The sequence below is a fragment of the Muscardinus avellanarius genome (genome assembly GCF_963383645.1).
Source record: "Muscardinus avellanarius genome assembly, chromosome: 9".
NCBI lineage: Eukaryota > Metazoa > Chordata > Mammalia > Rodentia > Gliridae > Muscardinus > Muscardinus avellanarius.
The window spans coordinates 63,509,290-63,535,280 of NC_137795.1; the positions used below are offsets into that span (position 1 = coordinate 63,509,290).

Sequence of the window (25,991 nt, forward strand, 5' to 3'; positions counted from 1 at the left end):
TGGCTTCCTTAAAGCACATGTCCTAAGTATCAAAATTATAAAATGTTTCAAATGCCATTAGATTTGATATATTCAGTTAAAATATTAAAAGCATAAATTACACTGGCTTTTAGAATTACATACTCAAACAGTGCACTATTGAGAGTTGTTTCATGAACTTCGTTCTCAAATTCTTTTGCAGCTTACAGTGATGTATCACGTTAGTTCTTTGCAGCCATTTTCATTTTGATCTTCGTTTGTAACGAATTACTGGGTTTTCAGGGGTGTGAATCATAGTTGTATAATTCACAGTGGGAAAATATCCATCAATGAGATCAAATTCATATAAACGAAGCAAAGTAGACCAAATTGTCTTAATTTGAACATAGGCAAAATTTTCCCCAATACAACGATGGCGCCCTGTTTTAAAAAAAAAATTTTTTTTCAGTTAAAATTCTTTCTCACATCCTTTAGCCAAGTAATATTTTATTTATCTACATTTTAGGTGAACATCAAATAAAGATAAAAGCATAAAAGAAAGCATAAAATATAACACCTTTCACATAAAATAATATAGTTAATTCATTAATTGTAGGATACTGTCAATGTTTTTAAGAAAATAACAAACTTTAGCTACTTAAAGACTTTTACAAAGACTTGAAATTTATTCTTTTTTGATTTTTTAAAAATTTTTATTGGTGCATTGCAGTCATACATCCTAATGGGGTAAAAGATGGTGGAGGCATACATGCACATATCACCCAATTAGCCCTTACCCAATTCTCACCCTACTCCCTCCCCATCCCTCCTTCTCATGTTTGGCTTAGTGATTGATTTTGATATGTTTGTTAATGTACATTATATACATTAGAGACTTCTGAGATTTAATATTTAAATATCTAGCTAAAGACTTTGAAATTTAGTATCTATCTAGGTTAAACATACAGAAGGTTTGAATCATAAGAAGATACTCTAGTTTGGGAATATACTAGAATATCCTTAGTTCCTATGCAAGACAGCCCTCGTTAAAAGTCAACATGAATCTCTCATTCAAAACTTCAATGCCACTGCAATTGATTATGGAAGAAAAAGGGATCAAATAAGCCCAAAATAATATATATACTGAGATCAAAATTTTGTTTTGTTTTGCTGGTCAAGGGATGGAACTCAAGGAGCATTCGACCTCTGAGCTACAGAGCCTGCCCTATTTTACATTCTTTATTTTGAAACCATGTCTCACTGAGTTGCATAGGAACTCACTAAGTAGCTTAGGCTGGCTGCAAACCGCGATCCTCCTGTCTCAGCCTCCCGAATGCTTGGATTACAAGTGTGCGCCACCACACCCAGCTCTGAGATCAAAATATGAAAGGTCATACACAGCTGGGTGTGGTGGTGCACACTTGGGAGGCTGAGACAGGAGGATCATGGTTCGAGTACAGCCTCAGCTACTTGGAGGCCCTTTGTAACTCAATGAGACCCTGTTTCAAAATAAAGAATAAAAATTAGGTCTGGGGATGTAACTAAGATGACATCCCAGTGAGTTAGGGTAGGCCCTAGATCCAATGCCTGGTATCCCTATAGGAAGGCCATGTGAAGACAGAGACATCAATTAGGAAGAGATCCAGTGATAACCGGCAGCGACTAGAGAGATGCAGCTCTAAGCCAAGGGAGCCAAGAAACACCAGAAAGAAGAGGCAAGGAAGGAGCCTCCCCCGCAGCCCTTAGAGGGTGGCCCTGTCAACACCCTGTTTTTGGATTACAGCCTCAACAATTCTAAAAGTAATTTTATGTTGTTTTAAGCCACCAAGGTTATGGTAATTAGTTACAGTAGCCCTATGCAACTAACAGTGAAAAAAAGATTAAAGGGACATATCTGCATTAAAGTATCTCAGAGACCATGACTTGGACCAACTATAAATGGGATGTTAAAAGGATTTATTATAAGGGTCTAAAGATGACAACTGACCAAAATCAGAATGAGCACTTTACCTAAAAAGCTCAAGTGGAAGCCAGAGGATTACCAGGTTAGGAATGGTTCCTAACCTGTATGCCACCACGCCTGGCATGCCAATTGTTCTTTAAACTAGAATTCACTGAAGAGTTTTAAATACTACTACAATAAGATAAAACAAGAGTAGACTATACAAATTAGATCTAGTAAAACTAGGTAAGTTGGAAGGTATCTAAGGACTCATAGAACGAATTCCCCTTCTTACAAATACTTTCTCCAATTTAGAAAGATTTTACTAATACAGGAACACCTCAGGAAGAAAGGGTAAGATATTTACAAATAAACTCCATGGATTATTCTAAAAGGGACAAATCTGTTACCAAAATAAACATTTGAAGCATAATCATCTTACCAGCTCCAAATGGTACATAGGCAAATTTCTCTCCTGATGCTGGGTTGTCCTGTAAGTAGCGATCAGGATTAAAGTCCAGGCGTTCTACCCAGGAGTCTTTAAGTCTCTGATTGACAGTGGGAGAAACACACACCTGGTGTCCTGGAGGAATAGTATACCCAGCGACAGTCTACAAATGAATGCAGAACATTTCAAAAGAGAATTTTTAAATATGTCACCAAATACTAAGATCACTGTATAAAAAAGCATTAATACACTGGGTGTGGTGGCACACACTTGTAATCCCAGCACTTGGTAGGTGGAGACAGGAGGATGGCACGGGTTCGAAGCCAGCCTCAGCTATTTAGTGAGGCTCTCAGCAACTTAGTGAGACCCTGTTTCCAAATAAAGTATAAAATAAGTATAAGGAGTGTAGCCAGAGGTAGAAAGCCCCTGGGTTCCACCCCCAGGACCACACAAAAAAAAGCATTAATATGCATGAAATATATATATATATTTTTTTTTAACTGACTAAATGATAAACCAGCCAAAATTATTTTAAAATGATTCCCAAAAGCCAGGTGTGGTGGCACATGCTTATAATTCCAGCATTTGGGAGGCTGAGAGAGGAAGATCGCAGTTCAAAGACAGCCTCAGCTACCTAGTGAGGCCTTTGCAACTCAGACCTTGTTTCAAAATAAAAAATAGGGCTGGGGGTGTAGCTTGGCAGTGGAATGCCCCCAAGTTCCATCCCCAGTATCTCAAAAAAATAAAAAATAAATAAGATGATTTCCAAGTGAAACAACACACAGTTGGAAATACACACACACACACACACACACACACACACACACACACATACACACAAACTCAATGCCTCAGAGGTAGTGTGGAATTTCAGGCCTTTCATTATCTTACTTATATAGTACATACTATTAAAATTTTTCATATAAAATCATAACATGTTTCTATTTTTTAAAACTTCAATTGCTAAAATAAAGAATATAATAAACATCAGAAATTAACATATATGTGCAATTATATTAAAATGTTCATTAATTTAGTATAAAATTTTACATCATATAGACATGATAACTATTTTAATTTTTTTGTTTTGGGTTTGTTTTTTTTTTTTTTTTTTTGGTGGTACTGGGGGTGGAACCCAGAGGCTTTCTACCTCCGGGCTATACTCCCAGACCTATTTTATATTTTATTTGGAAACAGGGTCTCACTAAGTTGCTCACTAAGTTGTGCGACACCACGCCCGGCTTACTTTTTTAATTTAAAAATTCTCTTTGAGCCGGGCGTGGTGGCGCACGCTTGTAATCCCCACGCTTGGGAGGCAGAGACAGGAGGATTGCGCAGGTTCGAAGCCAGCCGCGCGCGCTGGCTTAGGAGACCCTGTTTCCAAATAAAAATGTAAAAATAGGTCTGGGAGTGTAGCCCGGAGATAGAAGGACTTCCAGGAACCCCAGTACCACCAAAAATAAATAAATAAATAAATAAATAAATAAATAAATAAATAAATAAATAAATAAAATAAAAATTCTCTTTGAGCCGGGCATGGTGGCTCATGCTTGTAATCCCAGCATTCAGGAGGCTGAGATGAAGATTGCAGTTCTCAGACAGCCTCAGCTACTCAGTGAGGCCCTTTGCAACTCAGTGAGACCCTGTTTCCAAATAAAGAATAAAAAATAGGGCAGGGCGTATAGCTCGGAGGTAGAAAGCCTCTGGGTTCCACCCCCAGAACCTAAAAAAAAAAAAAAAATTCTCTTTGAGCAAGGCATGGTAGTACAAGCCTAAAATCCCTGTATTTGGGAGGCTGAGACAGGAGGATCACAGGTTCACAGCCACCTCAGCAACTTAAAGGCCTTTCACAACTTAGAATGTTTCCAAATAAAAAATAAATTAGGACTGTGGGGTGTAGCTATAAGGTAGAATGCCGCTGTGTTCAATCCCCAGTACAAAAAATAATAATAGCCAGGCATGGTGGTGCACACCTCTAATCCCTGGGAGGCTGAGACAGGAGGATCACAGGTTTGAGGACAGCTTTAACAAGTAGTGAGACTCATCAACCTAGTGAGATCCTGTTTCCAAATAAATAAAATTAGGCTGGGGGTACAGCTCAGAGGTAGAATACCTCTGGCTTCAATCCCCAGTACCATAAAAAATAAACTCTCTTTAATACTATTATATTTCCTCATTTTGGAAATAAAAATTGGGGACACAGAAGAAGAGGTCACACCTAGAGACTCACCTGGGGAGTTTTCGCCATTCTCATCATGGTCATTATAGGAGGCCTAAGTCTTAATGTTTCTTTTATGCAGCGATCAAGTACATTTAGATCCTTGAGCTAGAAAGAGAAAGCATTTCCTGATCATTTTACAAATATTTAACATACACTTCAACAAGATTAAAAAAATATTTTAAAAATTATTTTAACTACTTGGTTAATACAAGATAGATTACATTCTGAATCAAGTTGGCTGGGATTATGTTCTATCACTGTCTATGGTCAGCAAAAAATTAGACAGGGCCAGATAACAGGAAGAGGGCGATCACCCTGAAGAATGGCTTAAGGACCTACAAAAGTCACTCCTCTAAAAAACAAAAGCACTAACAAAAATCATCAATGCCAAATTTTTCATAACTCTCAAAAACTAACCAAAGGCTTATAACAAAGTGTTAATTCAAGAGTTAAAAAAAAGAAAGAAAGCTAAATGTTACTCAAGTGAGGTAAAACACACCTGTAATGCCAGTATTTAAAAGGCTCAGAAGGAGGATCACAGGTTCAAGGCCAGCCTTACAATAAGACCCTGTTCCAAAATAAAAAATGAAAAGAGATGGGAGTATAGCTCAGAGGTAGAATGCCCCAGATTCAATTCCCAATACCAAAAAAAAAAAAAAAAAAAAAAAAAAATTCCCAAACTCTTCCAAAAAATAGGAAAGGGAATACTTATGAACTCATTCTGAGACCAGTATAACTCTAATAACAAAGTCAGTCAAAAACATCATAATGAGACTACAATATCCCTTATAAATATGGATGCAAAAAACTTTCAACAAAATATGAGCAAAGAGAATACAACAATATATAAAAAGAAGTATTCTTGTCGGGCATGGTAGCGCACACTTGTAATCCCCGTGCATTGGGAGGCGGAGACAGGAGGATCGTGCAGGTTCGAAGCTAGCCACATGCACTGGCTTAAGAGACCCTGTTTCCAAATTTTAAAAAGTACAAAAATAGGTCTGGGAGTGTAGCCTGGAGGTAGAAGGGATTCCAGGAACCCCAGTACCACCAAAAAAAAAAAAAAAAAAAAGGAGTATTCTCTATAGCAAAGGAGGATTTATCGCAAAAATATAAGAATTGGCATCTGAAAATCAATGTAAAACACCATATTAAAAATAAAGGAACAGAGCCGGGAGTGGTGGCACACGCTTGTAATCCCAGCATTCAGGAGGCTGACACTGGAGGATCACAGATCACAGACAGCCTCAGCTACTTAGCAAGGCCCTTTGCAACTCAGTGAGACCCTGTTTCAAAAAGCAAAAAGACTAGCCAGGTATGGTGGCACACGCTTGTAATCCCCACGCTTGGGCGGCAGAGACAGGATCGTGCAGGTTCAAAGCCAGCTGCGCTGGTTTAAGAGACCCTGTTTCCAAATAAAAATAATATAAAATAGGTCTGGGAGTGTAGCCTGGAGGTAGAAGGGCTTCCTGGAACCCCCATAACACACACACAAAAAAAGTAAAAAGACCAAAAAAGAGGGCTGAGGGTGTAGCTAGGAGGTACAGTGCCCCAGGGTTCCATCCCCAAGACGCAAAAAAATGAACAAAACATAAAAATAATAGGAAGAGGATATGACCAAGGTATGCTTCAAAGATGGAATCTCAAGTTTGTATCTACAGTGAATCCTTCTGTTTTCCTTTTCAACACAGCAAGTTGGGCCTAGTGTTTGTGAATTTTTAGTCCCCATTACTGTTCCTATCCCTTTCGAAGTCTCTACCCAAGCACAGGGATTCTGGACATGTGTAATTCTAGGAAATTTAGACGCGTTTCCACTTCATAAAACACACATATAATATCTGCTTTTTGTTTGTGGTGCTAGGGATTAAACTCAGGGGTTTATAAATAAGAGAATTATTTCTGGGCTACATCTCCAGCATAAGGCATCAATCCACAGAATATCTGATTAAAAGTTTAATGGAAAGATGCAATGGCAGGATATTTTAGACAAGGTTTGGGGAAATTTCTGAAAATAAAGAAGTTTTATCTTTTTTTTTTTTTGGTGAATCTGGGGATGGAACCTCTGAGCATTCGACCTCCAAGCTACATGCCCTGCCCTACTTTTTCTTCTTTATTTTGAAACAGCATCTAAGTTACAGAGAGCCTCACTAAGTAGCTGAGGCTGTCCACGAACTGCGATCCTCCAGTCTCAGCTTCCCAAATGCTGTACAAGTGTGTGCCACCACTCCTGACTAAGCTTTATCAATTTAATCTAAACTATATAGAAAACTTCAAACTGTCCCTTTTTTAAAATGATCAAATTAGCCACAGATACTGTTATAAGGCAGCAATGAAACTGAAAAATCCAACACACCTGCTCATAAGTTAAAGGAGGGAGATTCTCTCCACAGACTGTATTCTGTTCTAAATAACATTTTTCTTGAAGTGCTTTGTCTCTGGCCAAAAAGAAGCCCATCCAGGCACTTGTAGTTGATGATGTATGTTGCCCCGCCAAGAGGAGTCCAATAAGCATCCCTGCTATTTCATCATCTGTTAAAGGACGTCCATCCCTGCAGAATGAATCACATGCACCAACTTAACATTTTTCCAGGCACATTTTATGAGGTAACCTTTAAATAAAGGGCCATTATGAATGTTTTTCAGGTATAATAGTCTCTTTCATTTGCCCAGCACATATAAGACTGCTTCCCCCCTCATGAAAGAGATGAACCAACAAAAAACATAATTTTGATTTCATTAGGGTTTAATACCAAGTTTTTACCAAGCCTAATCACAGGGATTCCTGTAAGGTATGAGATCCCAGTAATTATGTCTTAACATTTAAAAAGTCCACAAGTCATAACTACCAACTTATTTTTCCAACATTCTTATTTTTTAATGTTTATGTTCAATTGTAGTTCCTTAATATGTAATATGAACAGCTCTTACTTGTATAAAGAATCCAGTAACGTTTGGAGAATGTCATCAATTTTTTCTTCTGACTGCCTGCGTTTCTGGATTGCCTTATAAAAAATATTCTTGATTTCTTGATGAGCTCTATCCCTGCGTCTGTAATTTAAAGATAAAAATGATATTTGAAACATAATTACTTTCCATGATCAAATTCATTTTGGAAACCCAGACCTAGTTAACGGCAACCATATTTAAAAACTTTAATAAACCTAAAATAATTCATAAAACCTCAGAACCAAGAAAAAAAGGCATAAACATATTAAAAATTTCTTCAAGCCAGGCGTAGTAGCACACGCTTGTAATCCCCACAGCACTTGGGAGGCGGAGACAGGAGGATAGCGCTGGTTAGAAGCCAGCCTCACTGGCTTAAGAGAGCCTGTTTCCAAATTAAAAGAATATATAAAATGGGTCTATGAATGTAGCCCAGAGGTAGAAGGGTTTTCCAGGAAACCCAGTACCACCAAGAAAAAAAAAATTCTTCAGTTTTTAAAGGCAAGAACAATGCTTTATCATACATACTTGAGATTCTTAACACACTGTCTTCTAACTAAAGGCCTAAAACCAGCATGAACACTTTTCAAGAATACTCTTAAATTAACGTGAAATTCAAATTTTAACCAAATCAGTTATTGCAGTATAGAATCACTCTGGTTCTTCTACAGAATTTGATATTTTTTATTTTCTAAAACAATATAGTTTTAGCCAGGCGTGGTGGCACATGCCTATAATCCCAATGCTTGGGAGGCTGAGACAGGAGGATCACACAGGTTCGAAGCTAGCCTCAACTACTTAGTGAGGCTCTCAGGACCTTAGTAAGACCCTGTTTCCAAATAAAATATAAAATAGGTCTGGGAGTATACCCTGGAGGTAGAAAGCCCCTGGGTTCCACCCCAGTACCACCAAAAAATAAAAAATAAAAAAATAAAAAATAAACTAGGCATGGTGGCACACTTGTAATCCCAGCGCTTGGAAGGCTAAGATAGGAGGATTGCACAGGTTCGAAGCCAGACTCAACTACTTAGGCTCTCAGCAACTCAATGAGACCCAGAGTTAGAAAAGCCCCTGGGTTCCACCCCAAGTACCACCAAAAAAAAAAAAAAAAAAAAAAGAAAGAAAGAAAATAAAAAAGACTAGAGATGTAGCTTGGAAGTAAAAAGCCTTTGGGTTCAAACCCCAACATAAAGTTACACACACACACACACACACACACACACACACACACACGTGTTACCCTTCCCCATCAGCGGTGAAAATGCTTGTATATTCAGAAAACAAACTTCAACTTTAAAGCAAGCTTTACCTTTGAACAGGGAGAATACTCACTACTTAGCTAGTACCGTTATCCTCAATTCACAGGTAGCAGCATAAGCTCATTCAGCCGGTGTACATGGGGCTAGATGTCAAAACTAGGCAATCAAACTCCCACACCCCTCTTAATCAAGCCCTCTAATAAAAATGCCTGTCCTATTTTATTTGCAAGACTGTTACTGAGGATAAACTAGGATAGTATATACAGAAAGGAAGAAGCCATTCAAGCTTAATGTGAACACAGAAGACCCAGGAAAACTAAGGCCTATTCAAGAAAGTGAATGGAGTAGCTACAGGTATAGCTCCATGGTAGAGCACAGATATAGTATGCACAAGGCCCTGGGTTCAACCCCTAGCACCAAACAATAAATAAATAATAAACAAAAAGTGAATGGAATAAGTTGGTTAAATCAGTTAATCCAAGAAAAAGACTAGGCGCAAGAATAATGACGTCCATCGTACAGCAGATAGAGCAGGTAGAAATAGGCTGTATGCACATTTACAGAAAGCCTACTAAGCTCCAAGAGCTGTGCTAAGTGTTACCACAAAATATATATAAAAGCAATTTGAAAACTGCAGCACTCTTTACAAATATTAAGTGTTATGAGGTCCTGAGAATTCTAGAGAAACTCTTCTGGTGTTCCCTCTCACTCCTACCCTTTTTACTCTTGAAACTAGATCAAAAGGACAGAAACAGAAGGAAAAGGGAATACCAATTGAACTCCTCCTCACACCTCACCTGAACAGAAATTATTAAGCAAAAGTAAAGAAAGCCTATCAATACACAAGACACTAAGCTATACATCAAGTCCTAAGGACAATATTTCTTGGCATGGGAGACAGTCACTGCCCTTAAGGAAATCACAGTTCAGGTGGCAAGGAGACAAAGAGAAAGCTTAACAAAGGCACCAATATCCAAAGCAAAAAGCTTCACCATATACATACTACAAAACCATCAAAGACTTCCAAAGAAGTGCTTAAAAAAGAACTGGACCACTTTGAGGTATAACCCAAAGACTTTCCAGAGTACACAGAATATGTGAGATAAGTGGGCTTTAAAATATTATGATAGACAACAAATCATCTTTTTTTGCAGTACTGGGGATGGAACCAAGGGGCATTGCACCTCAAAGCTATAACCCTAGCCCTATTTTTTAGTCTTTTTATTTTTGAAACAGGGTCTCACAGAGTTACAAGGAACCTCGCTAAGTAGCTGAAGCTGTTCACAAACCCAACCATGATCCTCCATCCAATCCCATGCTGAGATCACAAGCGTGTGCCACCACACCCGGCTTCAAATCACTTTTTTTTTTTTTTTTTTTTGCAGTACTGGGGATTGAACCCAGGGACATTCTACTTCCAAGCTACACCCACAGACCTATTTTTTTTTTTTTTTTAAACAGGCTCTCACTGAGTTGCAAGCAGCTTCATTAAGTAGCTGAAGCTATCCATACACCGCTATCATCCTGTCTCGGCCTCCCAAATGTTGGGATTATAAGCCTGCACCATCACACCCAGTTTTCAAATCACCTTTTAATAAACTGAATTTTGCATGAAATGAACTCCCTACACAAAGAAAACCTGTCTTGAATCCTTATAAACAACAGGGTTCATAATCCCCCCCAAATGTAGAAGCATACCAACATTACAGTAATTACACAAAGTTAAATAAGTTCAGTATCTTCTTTCTCCATACCTGAAACTAGGCAGAGGCAACCAACCTGGCAACAGCCAGGCTGCATGGCTAAAACCTCCATCCAAATCTGCATACAGCTGCGCCACCTTTTCATTCAGCTGACTTCGGATTTCCTTTCCATGTAAACAATGGCTAGCTGTTAAAATAATGAGCTCAGAAAGAGCTTCGAACAAATCTGGGGGAAATAAAGTCATTCTGATTACTTAAAGTCTTGAAACTTTTTTCGTGAAGATTTAAAGTGACTATGAGGAAAATTAAGATAAAAATGCTCAAGAACAAATGAGATCCTATTCATAACACACACACACAAAGTCCACTGACAGATGTGGCTATGCAGAACATGGAAGGCAATAAACCAAATGACAGGACACACACTACCCCTCAAGACATGCAAGACTCCACAAAGGCATTTCTGATCCCCATTCACGAGCTCTTCTTCCAATGGAGGTCAAAGTGTGGCTATCTCATGTCTGGGTTACAGCACAACAAAAAGAGCAAAAATATGCATGTGAGGGCAAAACTGAGGTACTTCCCAAGGAAAGGTAATCCAAAGACCAATAACGGAATTCCTCCCAGGTTAAATGTAGAAAGAACAGGACTAGAAATTGAAGTCTTGGGAATATATATTTATATATATGAAAACCAGACATGGTGGTGCATGCCTGTAATCCCAGTACTTGGGAGGTTAAGACAAAGAAGACTGCAGGTTCAAGACCAACCTCAGCAACTTAAGTGAGGCCCTATGCAACTTAGTGAGATACTGCTTCAAAACAGAAAATAAAATAGGACTAGGGATGTAGCTCAGAGGGAGAATGCTCCTGGGTTCAATTCCCAGTACCAAAAATTACATAAAACTCTAATCACCAATAAATATATCCCAATTATGGACACAGGTGCATCTAGCAATCACACTTCAATGACATTTAAAAGCCATTAAATTAGCCGGGTGTGGTGGAACAAGCTTGTAATCCCCATGCTTGGGAGGTGGAGACAGGAGGAACGCTCAGGTTCAAAGCCAGCCTTGATGGCTTAAGAGACCCTGTTTCCAAATAAAATATTTAAAAAAATAGGTCTGGGAGTGTAGCCCAGAGGTAGAAGGGTTCCATCCTCAGTACCACCACCAAAAAAAAAAAAAAAAAGCCATTAAGTTAGCAGGCATGATGGCCCATACCTATAATCCCAGTATTTGAGAGGCTGAGACAAAAGGATTGCAGGTTCCAGGCCAGCCTCAGCTACTTAGCAGACCCTCTACAATTTAGTGAGACTCTTATTTCAAAATAAAATAAGGCTATGGGTGTAGCTTGGAAGCACAATGCTCCTGGGTTCAAACCCTAGTACCATGATTAAAAAAAAAAAAAGTAACCAGGTGTGGTGGTGGGTACCTGTAATTCCTGTACTTAGGCAGCTGAGACAGGATCATAGGTTTGAGAACAGCCTTAGCAAGTAGTGAGACTTTCATCAACCTAGGAAGACCTTGTTTCCAAATCAGAAATAAAATCAGGCTGGGGTATAGCTTGAAGGTAGAATGCCTCTGGGTTCAATCCCCAATATCAAAGGAAAAAAAGTCATAAAGTTTAGCCAATTAATTCTGTTATTTACATCTATGAATGAAATTTCCAATTAACATTTGACTTTCCAAGCTGGGCATGATAGGGCATGCCTGTATTCCCAGTACTTGGGAGGCTGAGAGAGGAGAATCTGGGTTCGTGACCACCCTCAGCTACTTAGTGAGGTCCTGCTTCAAAATAAAATAAAATAATAGGGTTGGGGGTATAGTTCAGAGGTAGAATGCCCCTGGGTTACATTCCCAGTACCACAAAAAAAAAAAAATTTTTTTTTACTTCCCAATTAAATTTGCCAAAAGAAATGATCAGCAATAAAATATTCTAGTCATCTTTATACTATCTATCTCACATGACTTAATTAACCTGGCAATCTAATTTACACACCAGTTCTTCTACAGTTAGAAAATGTATCACATCAATTTTAAGCATACTAAAAATAAAATTGAGTCTCCAGACCTGTTATAGAAGGGAAGGCCAACCCCAGACTGTGGTGACCTCCCTGTGAGCAGGTGCTGCTTCCCGTTATGGGTATGGTGACTGACTCTGATGGCAATACATACTGCAGACAGTATAAAGACTGGGCTCCCTTGCTGGGCGTGGTGGCGCACGCTTGTAATCCCTGCGCTTGGGAGGCGGAGACAGGAGGATCGCGCAGGTTCGAAGCCAGCCGTGCTGGCGTAAGAGACCCTGTTTCAAAAATATAAAATAGGTCTGGGAGTGTAGCCCGGAGGAAGGTGGGCTTCCAGGAACCCCAGTACCACCAAAAAAAAAAAAAAAAAAAAAAAAAAAAGCCGGGCGTGGTGGCGCACGCTTGTAATCCCCGCGCTTGGGAGGCAGAGACAGGAGGATAGCGCAGGTTTGAAGCCAGCCGCGCGCTGGTTTAGGAGACCCTGTTTCCAAAATGAAAATGTAAAAAATAGGTCTGGGAGTGTAGCCCGGAGGTAGAAGGGCTTCCAGGAACCCCAGTACCACCAAAAAAAAAAAGACTGGGCTCCCACCTCAACCCTAGATAATGAGAACATGTCCCACTCATTAAGTCCACATACACTGTATTGTACTTTATATATATGCACACACCATCTCTAGATTTCTTTTCACAGAAGAGTAGAAAATAGGACAAATGTAAAACATTTTGCTTACTTTTTTCTCCACTTTCTCCCCAACTTTTAAAATATTCCTTTGTTTCTTTTTCAATTATAGAAACATACTGTTTAAAATGGGCTATGTTAAGGCCAGTTTTTAACATTTTCTTCTGCTCCAAGAAAATCTTAAAAAAAAAAAAAAAAGATTAAGGGTATAAAGCATTAAAATACATTTTTGTTTTATCACTAGGCTGTTCTAACTATAGAACATTCAAAATATTCTGAAAATTTGAAAATAAAAATAGTAAAAATATTTTTAAAAACTACCACCAGATATGGGGAACTTAGAGCATCTATGAGTATAACTGAAGTAACATGTACAAAGAAAGCATCTACTACAAAGATCCTAGACAAATACATTAGGAACCTTACTCCTACATGCCTGCTTGCCTTCATATACAACTTTTTCCCACACCTAACTCCAGGACTCCTTTTTCCTAACTTTGCTTTCTTCCAGTCTTCCAACCCAGGTGGTGCCAATACAATCTCCAAAAAGGTTCATGATACTTTGATGTTACTTTTGTACCTACACCTTCACATATTCTCTCACTCGTTTCCAAATATCACCCCTCACTGACACTATCTTCCAAAAATTTAATTAAAACATAGTCTGAATAAATTTATACTAGGACAACTAATGGTAAACCCTTTGGGACATTTATATTTTAAAAGTCTAATAAAATATGTGGAAAAATGAAGTCCCTGGGCACAGGGATTTTCTGATTTTGCTTTTGAACTTGAGGAGAACTATTAATTCCCCCACAACTCCATCATTTCCAAAAACATCATTTAGTGTCAACTCTTTGTACTGGGGGTGGAACCCAGGAGCTTTTCTACCTCTGGGCTATACTCCCCGACACAGTTTATATTTTATTTGTAAACAGGGTCTCACTAAGTTGCTGAGAGCCTCACTAAGTAGCTGAGGCTGGCTTCAAACCTGTGTGATCCTCCTGTCTCAGCCTCCCAAGCACTGGGATTACAAGCATGTGCCACCACACTGTGCTTGGGTATTTGTGTTACAGTCACAGCCACAGCCCATACCAAGCAGCGGGGCCAATTATCTAATTCATTATTTACATTAACTTACAACACTTTAATATTTGTTCAGGAGGGGAACACACAAACATATTCCACGCCTGAAGTAGCTACTTAAAAAAAAAAAAAAGGACTGCTGAAGTCAGCAATTTCTAACTCAAAGGTCTTATGTTAGAATTTCAGGCAGGACTGGGTCTGTGAGACATCTTTGCATCTTTGATAAAATAATAGGATTTTCTTGTTACCTTCTCAAATCAAATCACAGAATGCTAATTTATCACTGATTCCACTTCTTAGTATTTTTCTACTTTTTTAAAATTTGTTTAGCCTACACCAGCAAGTATAACTCATTCCTTATGAGTTGCCCATGGTTTTTCTTCTTTTAAATGTATCATTATCCTTCAGGCTTTTCAAACCAAGAAATAAACTGTTTCTACATTGTAAATGTGTAAAATTACACTAGTAGCTAAAACTATTATAGTACAAATATATCCTTATTCAAGATAACAGTGTCACCTACCGCATTAGGCACATCATATGCAACTCCCTTCCCAAATACAGGTGTTGTCAGGCGACTGTAGACATCTTCTGCATTCAGGTCTTCATTTTTACTATTAAATAGCAGTGCAGCAGCATCACTCCCCAGAAGGTAAGTAAATGTCTTGCCCACCATGGTAAAACTAAATACAGGTCCATACTAAAGAGAGAAGAATAACCATGGTTATGTTATAAAAAGATAGACAGCACTCAGATACTAATTCCTTAAGTCACACAGTAATACATTGTTGAAAAATAAAACTCTCATAAACTTTAAAATTAACACTTTGCCATACTTACCCTCTCATCTTTGTCCAAATTTATAAACATTAGACATCAGGTATTTACTATTATTAGACATTACAATATTAACTTAGTTGTTCTTTCATTGCTAGACATACAGGTAATGTGTAAGGGCTTTGCTTTTTTGTTTTCTTTTTTATTATAGATAATTCTGCAATGAACATCTCTGAGAATATACATTTTCCCCTCCTTTAGTTAAAAATAAATTTGCAAGAGCAGACAAAAGATACGACATTTTTTATAGTACTTGCTATGTGGAGACACTAGAAGTTTATTTAGTTATCAGTTTTATGCTATTTCACAAACAGAATGATTTCATTTTGTTGCTGTTATTATTAATCTTCTTAAATATTAAAAGCTTTACCTTGCAGTGTTTATACTATTATTAAAGACTAGGCTCTGGGAATAAAATCATGAACAAAAATTCTGTCCCTGGCTCATGAAGCTTAGTCTATCAGAAAAGATCAAATTGATCAAATAATGATCAAATACTTAACCAATGTGAAACTGCATGAGGACTATTAGACAAAGTATAGCAACTGTCATGAGAGAACCTAAAAATGAAAGACCTAAAGAGGAAAAGCCATTCTGGCTAAAACTTGAAGGACCAGCAGGAATTAGTGTGGCAAGTAAGGATTCATAAAAGTGCCAGAGATGAGAGAGAAGGATGAGAGAGTCAGGAGTCAAGACCATGAAGAGCCTGAGAAGTCACAGTAAAAAGGTTTTTTTCTTATAAGCAATAAGAATGGAAGTTTTCAACTATGTGAGGAAGACACATTAATCTATATATATTTTAAAAGAAACATGCCTCTGTCTGCTGTCAGCAAAGAATGGAAGGGTAGGAGCAGAAGGACTGTCAGAAGACCAGTTAGAGAGTATTGTAGAAATCTGATAAGTACAAAAGAAAGTGGTGAGATAGTGCAGAAATAGACACAAGGGAACGGTGAGATAGTGCAGATAGAAGCAAACAGATAACTAAGTTACTCTAGAGGCAGAATATTCCTAATGTGATATGAAGAAAAGAGAGCAAGATTATAGACAGGTGGATGTGTATGTTTGAAACTGAGAACATGGGAATTCTCACTGGATAGCTTTTAATCACTCTTTAATAAGAGACAAAGGTATCTACTTTGATGAAGAGATAGAAAGATTCAGAAAAGAGGTCTGAATTAGTCATTGCATTGAGTGGGAAAATTAGCCAATCACGGGAACTTCATACAACTGTTGTGCGGAACTCAAATTACATGCAAGATAGGCGACCATGAAATTAGAAAGAAATTAAATTGGTACAAGAAAGAAAATTAGTAACTGGCTCCCTCCACAGTTGGAATTTTGCCAGGTGTACAAAGCAAAAAGATCCAGGGGCAAAGAAATTGAAGGTAAAAGTGTTAACTGAAGCCGGGCGTGGTGGCACACGCTTGTAATCCCCGCGCTTGGGAGGCAGAGACAGGAGGATCGCGCAGGTTCGAAGCCAGCCACGTGCGCTGGCTTAGGAGACCATGTTTCCAAATAAAAATGTAAAAATAGGTCTGGGAGTGTAGCCCGGAGGTAGAAGGGCTTCCAGGAACCCCAGTACCAAAAAAAAAAAAAAGAAAAGTGTTAACTGAAATTATGGACCATGGACCCAGAAATAAAAAAAAAGATAAATGAAAACACAAGGCTGATAGATAAGGAAAAAAGTAAATGGAAAAATGGACTAAAGATGTAATCAAAGAATAGTTATAATCAAAGGAGCTGCACAAGCAAACCAGAAGGGGGCGTGGTCTAAGAATAGGATCATAAATTAAGATTGTGAGGTGAAATAATTAACAGGTCTAAAGTAGGACTATGAAGTAGATAGTTGAATTGATATAAGAAACTCATCAGAGAGAAGAAGGGCAAAGATTTTAATGCCTGTGCTATTATGTGGGTCATCCAAGTGGTCAGTGCTATCACAGAAGATATACAGAATAGGTCAGAAAATTTTAGTTGCATGGTTAAAAAATAAAGGTCAATTTTATCACTTTCAACTATAATTAGTGAAAACAAAATTTAGAACACTGGTTTTTAAACTGTAATTGCCAAAATTTTAGGTTTCCTCAGTGGTATCTCAGAGACTACCCCAGGACACTAAGAAAACCTAGAGGGGTAAAAGTCAGCATAGCCTCTCCACCTTTTAAAATATCACAGCTTCAATTCTGAAACATAAGTTCAGGATTTTTTTGGGGGGAGAGGGATGTGCTGGGGATTGAATCCAGGGGCATTCTACTTCTGAGCTATACTTACCAGCCCTATTTTATTTTTATTTTGAAACAGGGTCTCACAAACTTGCAAAGGGCCTCATTAAATTGCTAAGGCTGGCCGGGCATGGCGCACGCTTGTAATCCCCGCGCTTGGGAGGCGGAGACAGGAGGATCGCGCAGGTTCGAAGCCAGCTGTGTGCGGTGGCTTAGGAGACCCTGTTTCCAAAATGAAAATGTAAAAATAGGTCTGGGAGTGTAGCCCGGAGGTAGAAGGGATTCCAAGAACCCCAGTACCACCAAAAAAAAAAAAAAAAAAAAAAAATTGCTAAGGCTGGCTATGAACCTGTAATGCTCCTGTCTCAGCTTCCCAAGTACTGGAATTACAGCCATATGCCACCATGCCTAGCTGAGATTTTTTTTTTAATGTGCTGTCATTTAAAAGATAAATTTAAAAAGCACTTACCTAGTGTTGTTGTTTTTTTTTTTTTTTCTTTTTTTCCCCCTCTAATTATTTGGAAGCCTTACCTTTTCATATGCATTTTCTAGGAATTCAATTGGACTTCTTCCAAATGCTATGGCATGCCCGAGGAATGGAATTGGAGAGAAAATATATGGTGGAGTTTTCTGCAAAATAGAAAGACCCATTTTAGTTTCTTGACCAAACAAATTTTGCCTTTAAATAAGTGAAGCATCAAAAGTAACTTAAGAATAGCCAAACTGCCAACATCTTAGCTATAGTTAAAAAGAACAGAAACTCAAATCATGGCATAAAATAAAGGACTAGAAAAATAGAAATGCACTGCAATATAAAATGATGGGCACTAACAAAAATACTCAATATAACTGATGACTCCAGATAACTTTTCTAACCAGTAGTACAAAAAAAAAAAAAAAAAACCAGAGAAGTCAAACTATATTTTCTTCACATTTTAATCATTCACAGTTTTAGTCCCAGAATCTTACCTTGCCTAAAGGAAAAAAAAAAAAAAAAAGGCAAGCAGTAACTTGAAGTATAGAAAAAAAAGAATGTTTTGTTTGTTTTTGGGGTGGAGTGTGTGTGTTAAGTGTTACTGTGGACGGAACCCAGAAGCATTCTATCTCCAAGCTACACCCCCAGCCCTATTTTTTGTTCTTTATTTTGAAACAGGGGCTCACTAAGTTGCAGAGGGTGCTGAAGCTGGCTGCAAACCTACTATCCTCCTGCTCAGCCTCCCAAGTACTGAGATTACAAGCATGTCCCACCGCCCTGGGCTACAGAAGAGTTTAACCTAGTTACTGTGAACAGAAGACATCTCATGCATCTCTCACTGCAAATGAACTATATCCACTGATTTTAAAGTAGATAAAACCTTGAAGAAATTATTAGTATAAAAGGTATTTTACAGTCCACAAAAATGAGACTCACAGATTACATTAAATCTGGGAATCAAACATGTAATGATGAAAAAGGATAACATTCCCCAGTTCTTTGGTGGTCTCAAAAAGAAAGGAGCATCACAAACTCACAGCACTCCTCAGACAATAATAATAACTTTAAGTACTAAAAGTACCTTTGGTCTTTCTAAAGACTGCTTCTTCAAAAATCACATGTTTAAGAAAAGTAAAAATAATACTAATTCTGCCTCATGTCTGTCATGGTTAAGGAGACTCTCAATAACTTAGCAAGACTGAAAATTAAAAAACTAAAAAGGGCTGGGGGTGTAACTTGGAGGCAGAATGCCCCTGCATTCAAAGGTACTTAGTAAAAAACTACTTAGACCTGGGTGCTGAATGCAATGTACTTGGTTTGCACATTCCACTGTCAATGAAAGAGTAGCTTCTAATTGTTACCCTTTTTACTGACATTCATCAAATATATTTGGGAAGTTTAAAATGATTGGTCAAAAAAAAAAAGCCGCTAAGTTACAGAAACTGATATTTTAATAGCATGAAAAGCCCTTAACACATTTTAGGTATCCCCACTACCACACCTGACATTCCTCGTGCTACCAATCGCCCTTCGGGGTAAAGCCCCAGCCCGCAGGACCCTGCGCCACTCGATGCAGCCTACAGGATGACCGCTCCTGCCGATCGCATGGCCATCAAGACCCTGACCAAAGGCCCCAGCGTTACGGTGATGGCCCACAAGGTCACCAGGGCGCTCGGCAGCACAGCCACTCGGGCCACCACGGCCACAAACGACAAGCACGACAGGGGCCAGGCCCGGACACCCGGCAGGGCGGCCCCGGCTAAAACAGCCACGGCCTCCGAGGGAGGACCACCTGCAACAGCACCCGAGCTCGCCCTCCTCCCGGGCCCCGCCAGCCCGCGCGGGCCCGAGGGCGCACGTACCGCCCCGGCGGGCATGGCAACCAGGTGGCTGACGGCGAGGCGAAACAGGTAGACCAGGCTGAGCGTGAAGGCGCAGGCGACCAGCAGCATGGACAGGAGGTTGCCGCCGGTCACCCGCTCCATCGCCTGCCCCAGCACCGACCCGCCCGCCTGCAGGAGGCCCAGCAACACCATCCCGGCCGCCGCCGCCGCTTCGCCCCGCTGCAGACACAGAAGAAGAGCCGCCGCCGCGCCGGGAGACGAAGAGCCGGCGATGGGCGCCTCAAGACCGCCCGGCCCCAGGTGCTCCGCTAGGCCCGCCCACCGCCCGCCCGCGCGCCACCGCGTGCGTCACTGGAGGGGCGTGGCTGTGTCTGATCACGCCCCTAGCCACGCCCCAGACCGGTCATCGCACTCCGACATCTCCTTGCGCCAGGGAGGGGACTTGAGGGAGCGGGCCGCGTCAGTGACACCAGGGGTTTTCGGGGATGAGAAAGAAGTTGGCTTCGGGGATGAGCACGCCCTGGGAGCCGCCAGCCGCCCGGCCGGCGTGGGGTGCGGGGCCGGCGCGCCGCCGGGGAGGAGCCGGCGGAGGGATCTCGGGCGGGGGCGCGGCGCCGGCGGCGGCTCGCGCTGTGATTGCACCGCGCGCTCTGAGGAGACCTCGGCCTATGTGGCGTCAGCGGGCGGAGGGGGCGCGGCGCCGCCCCTGGGAGCTCTGGGCCCACCTTGCGGCACACGGAGGCTGGGCGCGGGAGGTCTGTCGGCCAGGCGTTGCTGGACGGCCAGGAGGCTCACAAGTGCCAGTTATTGTGCCCGGTTCAAAGACAACAGATTCCGAAACATACGTGTTACAAAAACATGTCGGCTCTCTGAGGCCACATTTCCCAAGAACGCCCTTCACTTCGAGGGGTTGGTAGCTAGAAAGATTTTGAAACAGGAGTTCAACCCTGAAGCCACAATCTGGCGATCTCATTCGCTCCTGTGACTTCGCACAAAGTCTCTGATGAGATGACTATCAAGTTGAACCTTCCAGGTTAGTAACACAAGTTCTTGACCACATGCATGTATTCGGTCGAGGTTAAGAACTAGGTTTTGTCCTGAGCCTGGGGATACAGCACCGAGAGCCAACACTGCAAGGCCTTCGGGGAATGTGTAGGAAGGTGTAAGTGCCTGCTCTTTAACTCCATCTAGAGATCTCACATTCATCTCTCAGTAAACCCAAAACTAAACTCATCAACATCCAGCCCTCTGCCAACTTGCACTCTTAGAATGTCTCTAAGAGCCGGGCGTCGTAGCGCACACTTGTAATCCCAGTATTCAGAAGGCTGAGACCGGAGGATCGTGGTTCATGGACAGCCCCAGCTACTTAGTGAGGCCCTCTGCAACTCAGTGAGACCCTGCTTCAAAATAAAGAATTTTAAAAAATAGGGAAGGGGGTGTAGCTCGGAGGTCAAATGCCCATGGGTTCTATCCCCAGACCCGCAAAAAAAAAAAAAAAGAATGTCTCTTTAGGGACACCTCTATGTGCCGTTTACCAAAATCTTATAATTATCCAGCCTTAAAAATGTCTCCAGGTGGGCATGGTGGCACATCCTTGTTATCCCAGGACTTGTAAAGCTGAGACAGGAGGATAGCTAGCAGGTTCAAAGCCAGCCTCAACTACATAGTGAGACCCTGTTTCAAAATAAAAAAGAATTTTTAAAAATAAAAGGGCTGGGACTGTAGCTCAGGTAAAATGCCCCTGGGTTCAATATCCAGTACTGCAAAAAGAAACACACCTTACAAGTAAAGATAGGAACAAACTCAAGGTAAAGGGCTAGAGCAAAGGTAACCCATGCTAACAGAACTAGAAGGCAAGCAGGAATAGCAACTATGATATCAGACAAGTTAGACTTCAAACCCAAACTTATTAGAAGAGACAAAGAAGGTCATATTTTACTGGTAAAAGGAATAATCCACCAAGAGGATATAACAATAATCAACATCTATGACCCAAACATAGGTGCAGCTACTTCATAAATCAAACTTTTTATGACATGAAGTCACACATAAATCCCAATACAATAATACTGGGAGACTTCAACACACCTCTCACAACATTAGACCAATCTTCCAGACAAAAGGTCAGTAAAGATGCCTCAGAACTAAAGAACACCATTAATCAAATGGACCTGTTGGACACATAGAATATTTCACCCAACAAGAGGGGAGTTTACATTTTTCTCAGCTGCTCACGGAACCTTCTCCAAAATAGATCACATCCTGGGACACAAAATGAGCAGTGGCAAATTTTAAAAATGTTACATACTTCCCTGTGTTATTTCAGACCATAATGGAATGAAACTAGAAATCAACTATAAGAAGACCCAAAGAAACAACATAAACATGTGGAGACTGAACACCATACTTCTGAATGAAGAATGGGTCATAGAAGATGTAAGAGGTGAAATCAAGAAATTTCTAGAAACAAATGAAAATAAAGATACAACATATCAAAACCTCTGGGACACTTTGAAGACAGTATTAAGAGGAAAATTTATAGCACTGAGTGTTCACGTAAGAAAAACAGAAAATCTTCAAATAAATAACCTAACGACACACCTTAAAGCCCTTGAAAAGCAGGAACAATTGAACCCCAAATCCAGTAGAAGACAGGAAATTATTAAAATTAGAGCAGAAATTAACGAAATAGAGAATTAAAAAATAATACAGAAAATTGTACAGAAAAAACAATACAGAAAATTGTACAGAGCTATTTTGTACTTTATTTGGAAACAGGGTCTAAGTTGCTGATGAAACAGGGGTTTCTTGAGAGGAAATCCAGCGTTTCCTCAAGATGAAACAGAGTTCCCTAAGAAGGGACTCAACATTTCTTACCAAGTTCTTGTCTACGGAGAGCGAAGAATGACACCCGCAGTCTTCAGGAATGGGAGTAAAAAGTTTATTGGAAGCAGCAGGGACTGGGGCAAGGGTGGCTGAACACCCCTAAAGGGGCTGGAACTCTGGATCCAGAAGCTGCCTTCAGGACAATACTTGAGAGTAGCCCAAGCCAAATTGCCTTCAGGTGCAGGCTGCTTTCTTCCAGAGTCCACGCGATCTGCCAGAAGGGAATAAAGAAAAGTGGCCGAACACCCCATAGGGGCGGTTGGAACTCCGGGGTCCAGTAGCTGCCTTCAGAGTCACTACCCAAGTGTCTCCCGAGCCAAGTGCCCATCAGTTGCAAACTACTTTCTCCCAGAGTCCACGCGATCTGCCAGAAAAGAGGTGCAGGTCACCCCTAGGGGCCTGGCCAGCCATGATGTCCAGCAGAGGCCTTCAGGTCGCCCAAGCCACGTGCCCTCAGATGCACTCTGCCTTCTCTCAGGGCCAATACGACCTGCGAGAGAGAGAACAGCTCCCCAAAAGGGGAGGGGGTCCCGAGTGGGAAAGTCCCCCCTTTTGCCATCCGGTCAGGCTTTGCCTGACCGCTTCCAAACCGTTTTTGGTTAGGGTGACTTCCAAGGAGAATTTGCATAGGGCATTTGCAAGTCCTTTGAAGGGTCTCCTTTCAGGAATGCCAGACTTGCTCGGTGGGTTTGTTGATTAGGAAACTCAGGATGGCTTTGTGAAGCTCTGGCCTTCTTATCTCTGAGCCTTTGGAGTTTCAGGCATTTGTCGCCCCTCAGGAAACTCAGGAAATTAACTTTTTTCTACCAAGGCCTTTTCCCTATCTGCCTATTTCCTTTCTACCTCCTCACTGAGAGCCTCACTAAATAGTTGAGGCTGGCTTCAAACCCATACATTCCTTCTGTCTCAGCCTCCAAGCATTGGGATTATAAGTGTGCACCACCACAACTGGCTGCACCACGACTCCCGGCCTGGTTTTGCCACATAAGTTCGGGAATTCTGGACAACATGCTAAGTGGTAAAAAGGGTTTGGGGGGTTTCAGAGGGAGCCCCGCATAGCCAGGATGGGCCGTCACATTGCATGTTCTGGGAATCATCAGCTCTCATGGCCACCACGCTCCTCTGTGCAGAGCAGGAGGCCAGGGTACACATGGGACAGCAGAGCCTGATCTCTGAAGTGAAGCTGTGGACCTCTGCCTTTGGAGGAAAGATAAAATTCATTGCCACTAGGTATTTGGGGTCCCAGCTTTCGCAAAAGACATGTACTGCTCTCTCATTTAAAAAAATAAAAATAAGCCAGGCGTGGTGGTGCACACTTGTAATCCCAGCATTTGGGAGGCTGAGACCAGAGGATCGCGGTTCGTGGACAGCCTCAGCTACTTAGTGAGGCCCTCGGCAACTCAGTGAGACCTGGCTTCAAAATAAAGAATAAAAAATAGGGCGGGGGGTGTAGCTCGGAGGTCAAGTGCCCCTGGGTTCCATCCCCAGACCCGCAAAAAAAAATAATAATAAATAATTAAATAAATAAATAAATAAATAAATAAATAAATAAAAATTGAAAAACGCTGGGCATGGTGGTGCATGCTTGTAATCTCTGCACTTGGGAGGTGGAGACAGGAGGATTGTGCAGGTTCAAGGGCCTTGCTGGCTTAAGAGACTCTGTTTCCAAATTAAAAAATATATATATACATATATACATATATACATATATACATATACATATACATATACATATACATATATATATATATATATATATATATATATATATATATATATGTCTCTGGGAGTAGAGCCTGGAGGTAGAAGGGTTTCCACGAACCCCAGTACCACCACCACCAAAAAAAGAGAACATCTGTAGACGACCTGCTCATAGTGACAGAGACCAGAGCCCAATGTACAGCAAGATAGCAAGGCCAGTGTCACAGCCTCTGAGGCCAGGATAGGAGCCTACCGAGCAGTTAGGCTGGTGCTGGGGCCAGCGAGGCTGGGATCGGAGCCTGCCAAGGGGTGAGGCCAGTGTCGGGGCCAGTGAGGCTGGGATAGGAGCCTGCTGTGAGGTAAGGCCAGTGCTTGGGTCTCTGAGCCCAGGATCGGAGCCTGCCGAGGGGTGAGGTCGGTGCCGGGGCCAGCAAGGCCAGGATCGGAGACTGCTGAGGGGTGAGGCCAGTGATGGGGCCAGTGAGGCTGGGATCTGTGCCTGCCATGAAGTAAGGCCAGTGCTGGGGCCTCCAAGCCTGGGATTGGAGCCTGCCAAGGGGTAAGGATGGTGCTGGGGACAGTGAGGCCAGGATCAGAGCCTGCCATGAGGCAAGGCCGTTGCTGGGGCCTTGGAGGCCAGGATCGGAGCCTGCCATGCAGCGAGGCTGGTGCTGGAGTCAGCAAGGCCAGGATCGGTGCCTGCCATGTGGCGAGGCCTTAGCTAGAGCCAGCGAGGCCAGGATAGGAGCTTGCCTTAAGGCAAGGCCAGTGCTCGGGCATCCAAGTCCTTGATCGGAGCTTGCCATGAGGCAAGGCCAGTGCTGGAGCCATTGAGGCTGGGATCAGAGTCTGTAGGGTGGCCAGGGCGGTGCCGGGGCCTTCAAGCGTGGGATCGGAACTTGCAATGCGGCATACACAGAGAAATATCACAGAAAATAAAAAATCAGATGCTTTCCCTAATATGCAAAAACTAGGAAGAAATGGGTAATAGGAGAAAATCTAGTTGAAGAAAGAGCCCTATGGAGGAGCAATTAAGGTGACCAATCAGAGGGGATGGGATGAGGGAAGATGGAATCTCTTTAAAACACATGATGTACGTAAACATATCAAAGTTAATCACTAAATCAAGCATAGGATTGAGGGAGGGGGAGGGAGTGGGATGGGGATTGGATAAAGGCTAATTGGATAATGTGTACTTGGATTTCCTCACAAGTCTTGTATTCCATTGTGATGTTTGACTACAATGCACCAATAAAAATATATTAAAAAATAACAAAATAGCCGGGTGTGGTGGCACACGCTTGTAATCCCCACGCTTGGGAGGCAGAGACAGGAGGATCACGCAGGTTTGAAGCCAGCCGCGCTGGCTTAAGAGACCCTATTTCCAAATAAAAAAGTATAAAAATAGGTCTGGGAGTGTAGCCCAGAGGTAGAAGGGCTTCCAGGAACCCCAGTACCACCAAAAATAAAATAATAATTTAAAAAATAGTACATAAAGGACAAAACTTTAACATACCTTTTCTTACATTTTAACTACTTTAAAATATAACTGAGCCAGTTGTTGTGGCACATGCCAATAATCAGCCTATAGTATTTGGGAGTCTGAGACAGAAGAATCACAGGTTCAAGAACCGTCTCAGCAATGTTGGGAGACTCTCAGCAACTAGAGAAACCCTGTTTCAAAAAGTAAATAAATAAGCTGGGCATGCTTGTAATCCCACTAGGCTGAGAACAGATCTAGGTTCACGGCCAGCCTCAGCTA

General features: G+C 41.3%; 1 protein-coding gene across 1 annotated transcript; it reads right to left on the reverse strand.

The window, feature by feature from the left end:
- Nucleotides 1-220: 220 nt before the first annotated feature.
- On the reverse strand, nt 221-19,834 carry CYP51A1 (cytochrome P450 family 51 subfamily A member 1; the record flags this gene model as incomplete). The annotated part of the gene is made up of 10 exons (XM_080701324.1): nt 221-399; nt 2,343-2,511; nt 4,579-4,674; nt 6,923-7,118; nt 7,498-7,617; nt 10,526-10,700; nt 13,231-13,357; nt 14,788-14,964; nt 17,855-17,953; nt 19,661-19,834. 10 exons carry the CDS (start codon nt 19,832-19,834, stop codon nt 221-223), a joined length of 1,512 nt encoding a protein of 503 aa, XP_080557450.1.
- Between the last annotated feature and the right edge of the window lie 6,157 nt (nt 19,835-25,991).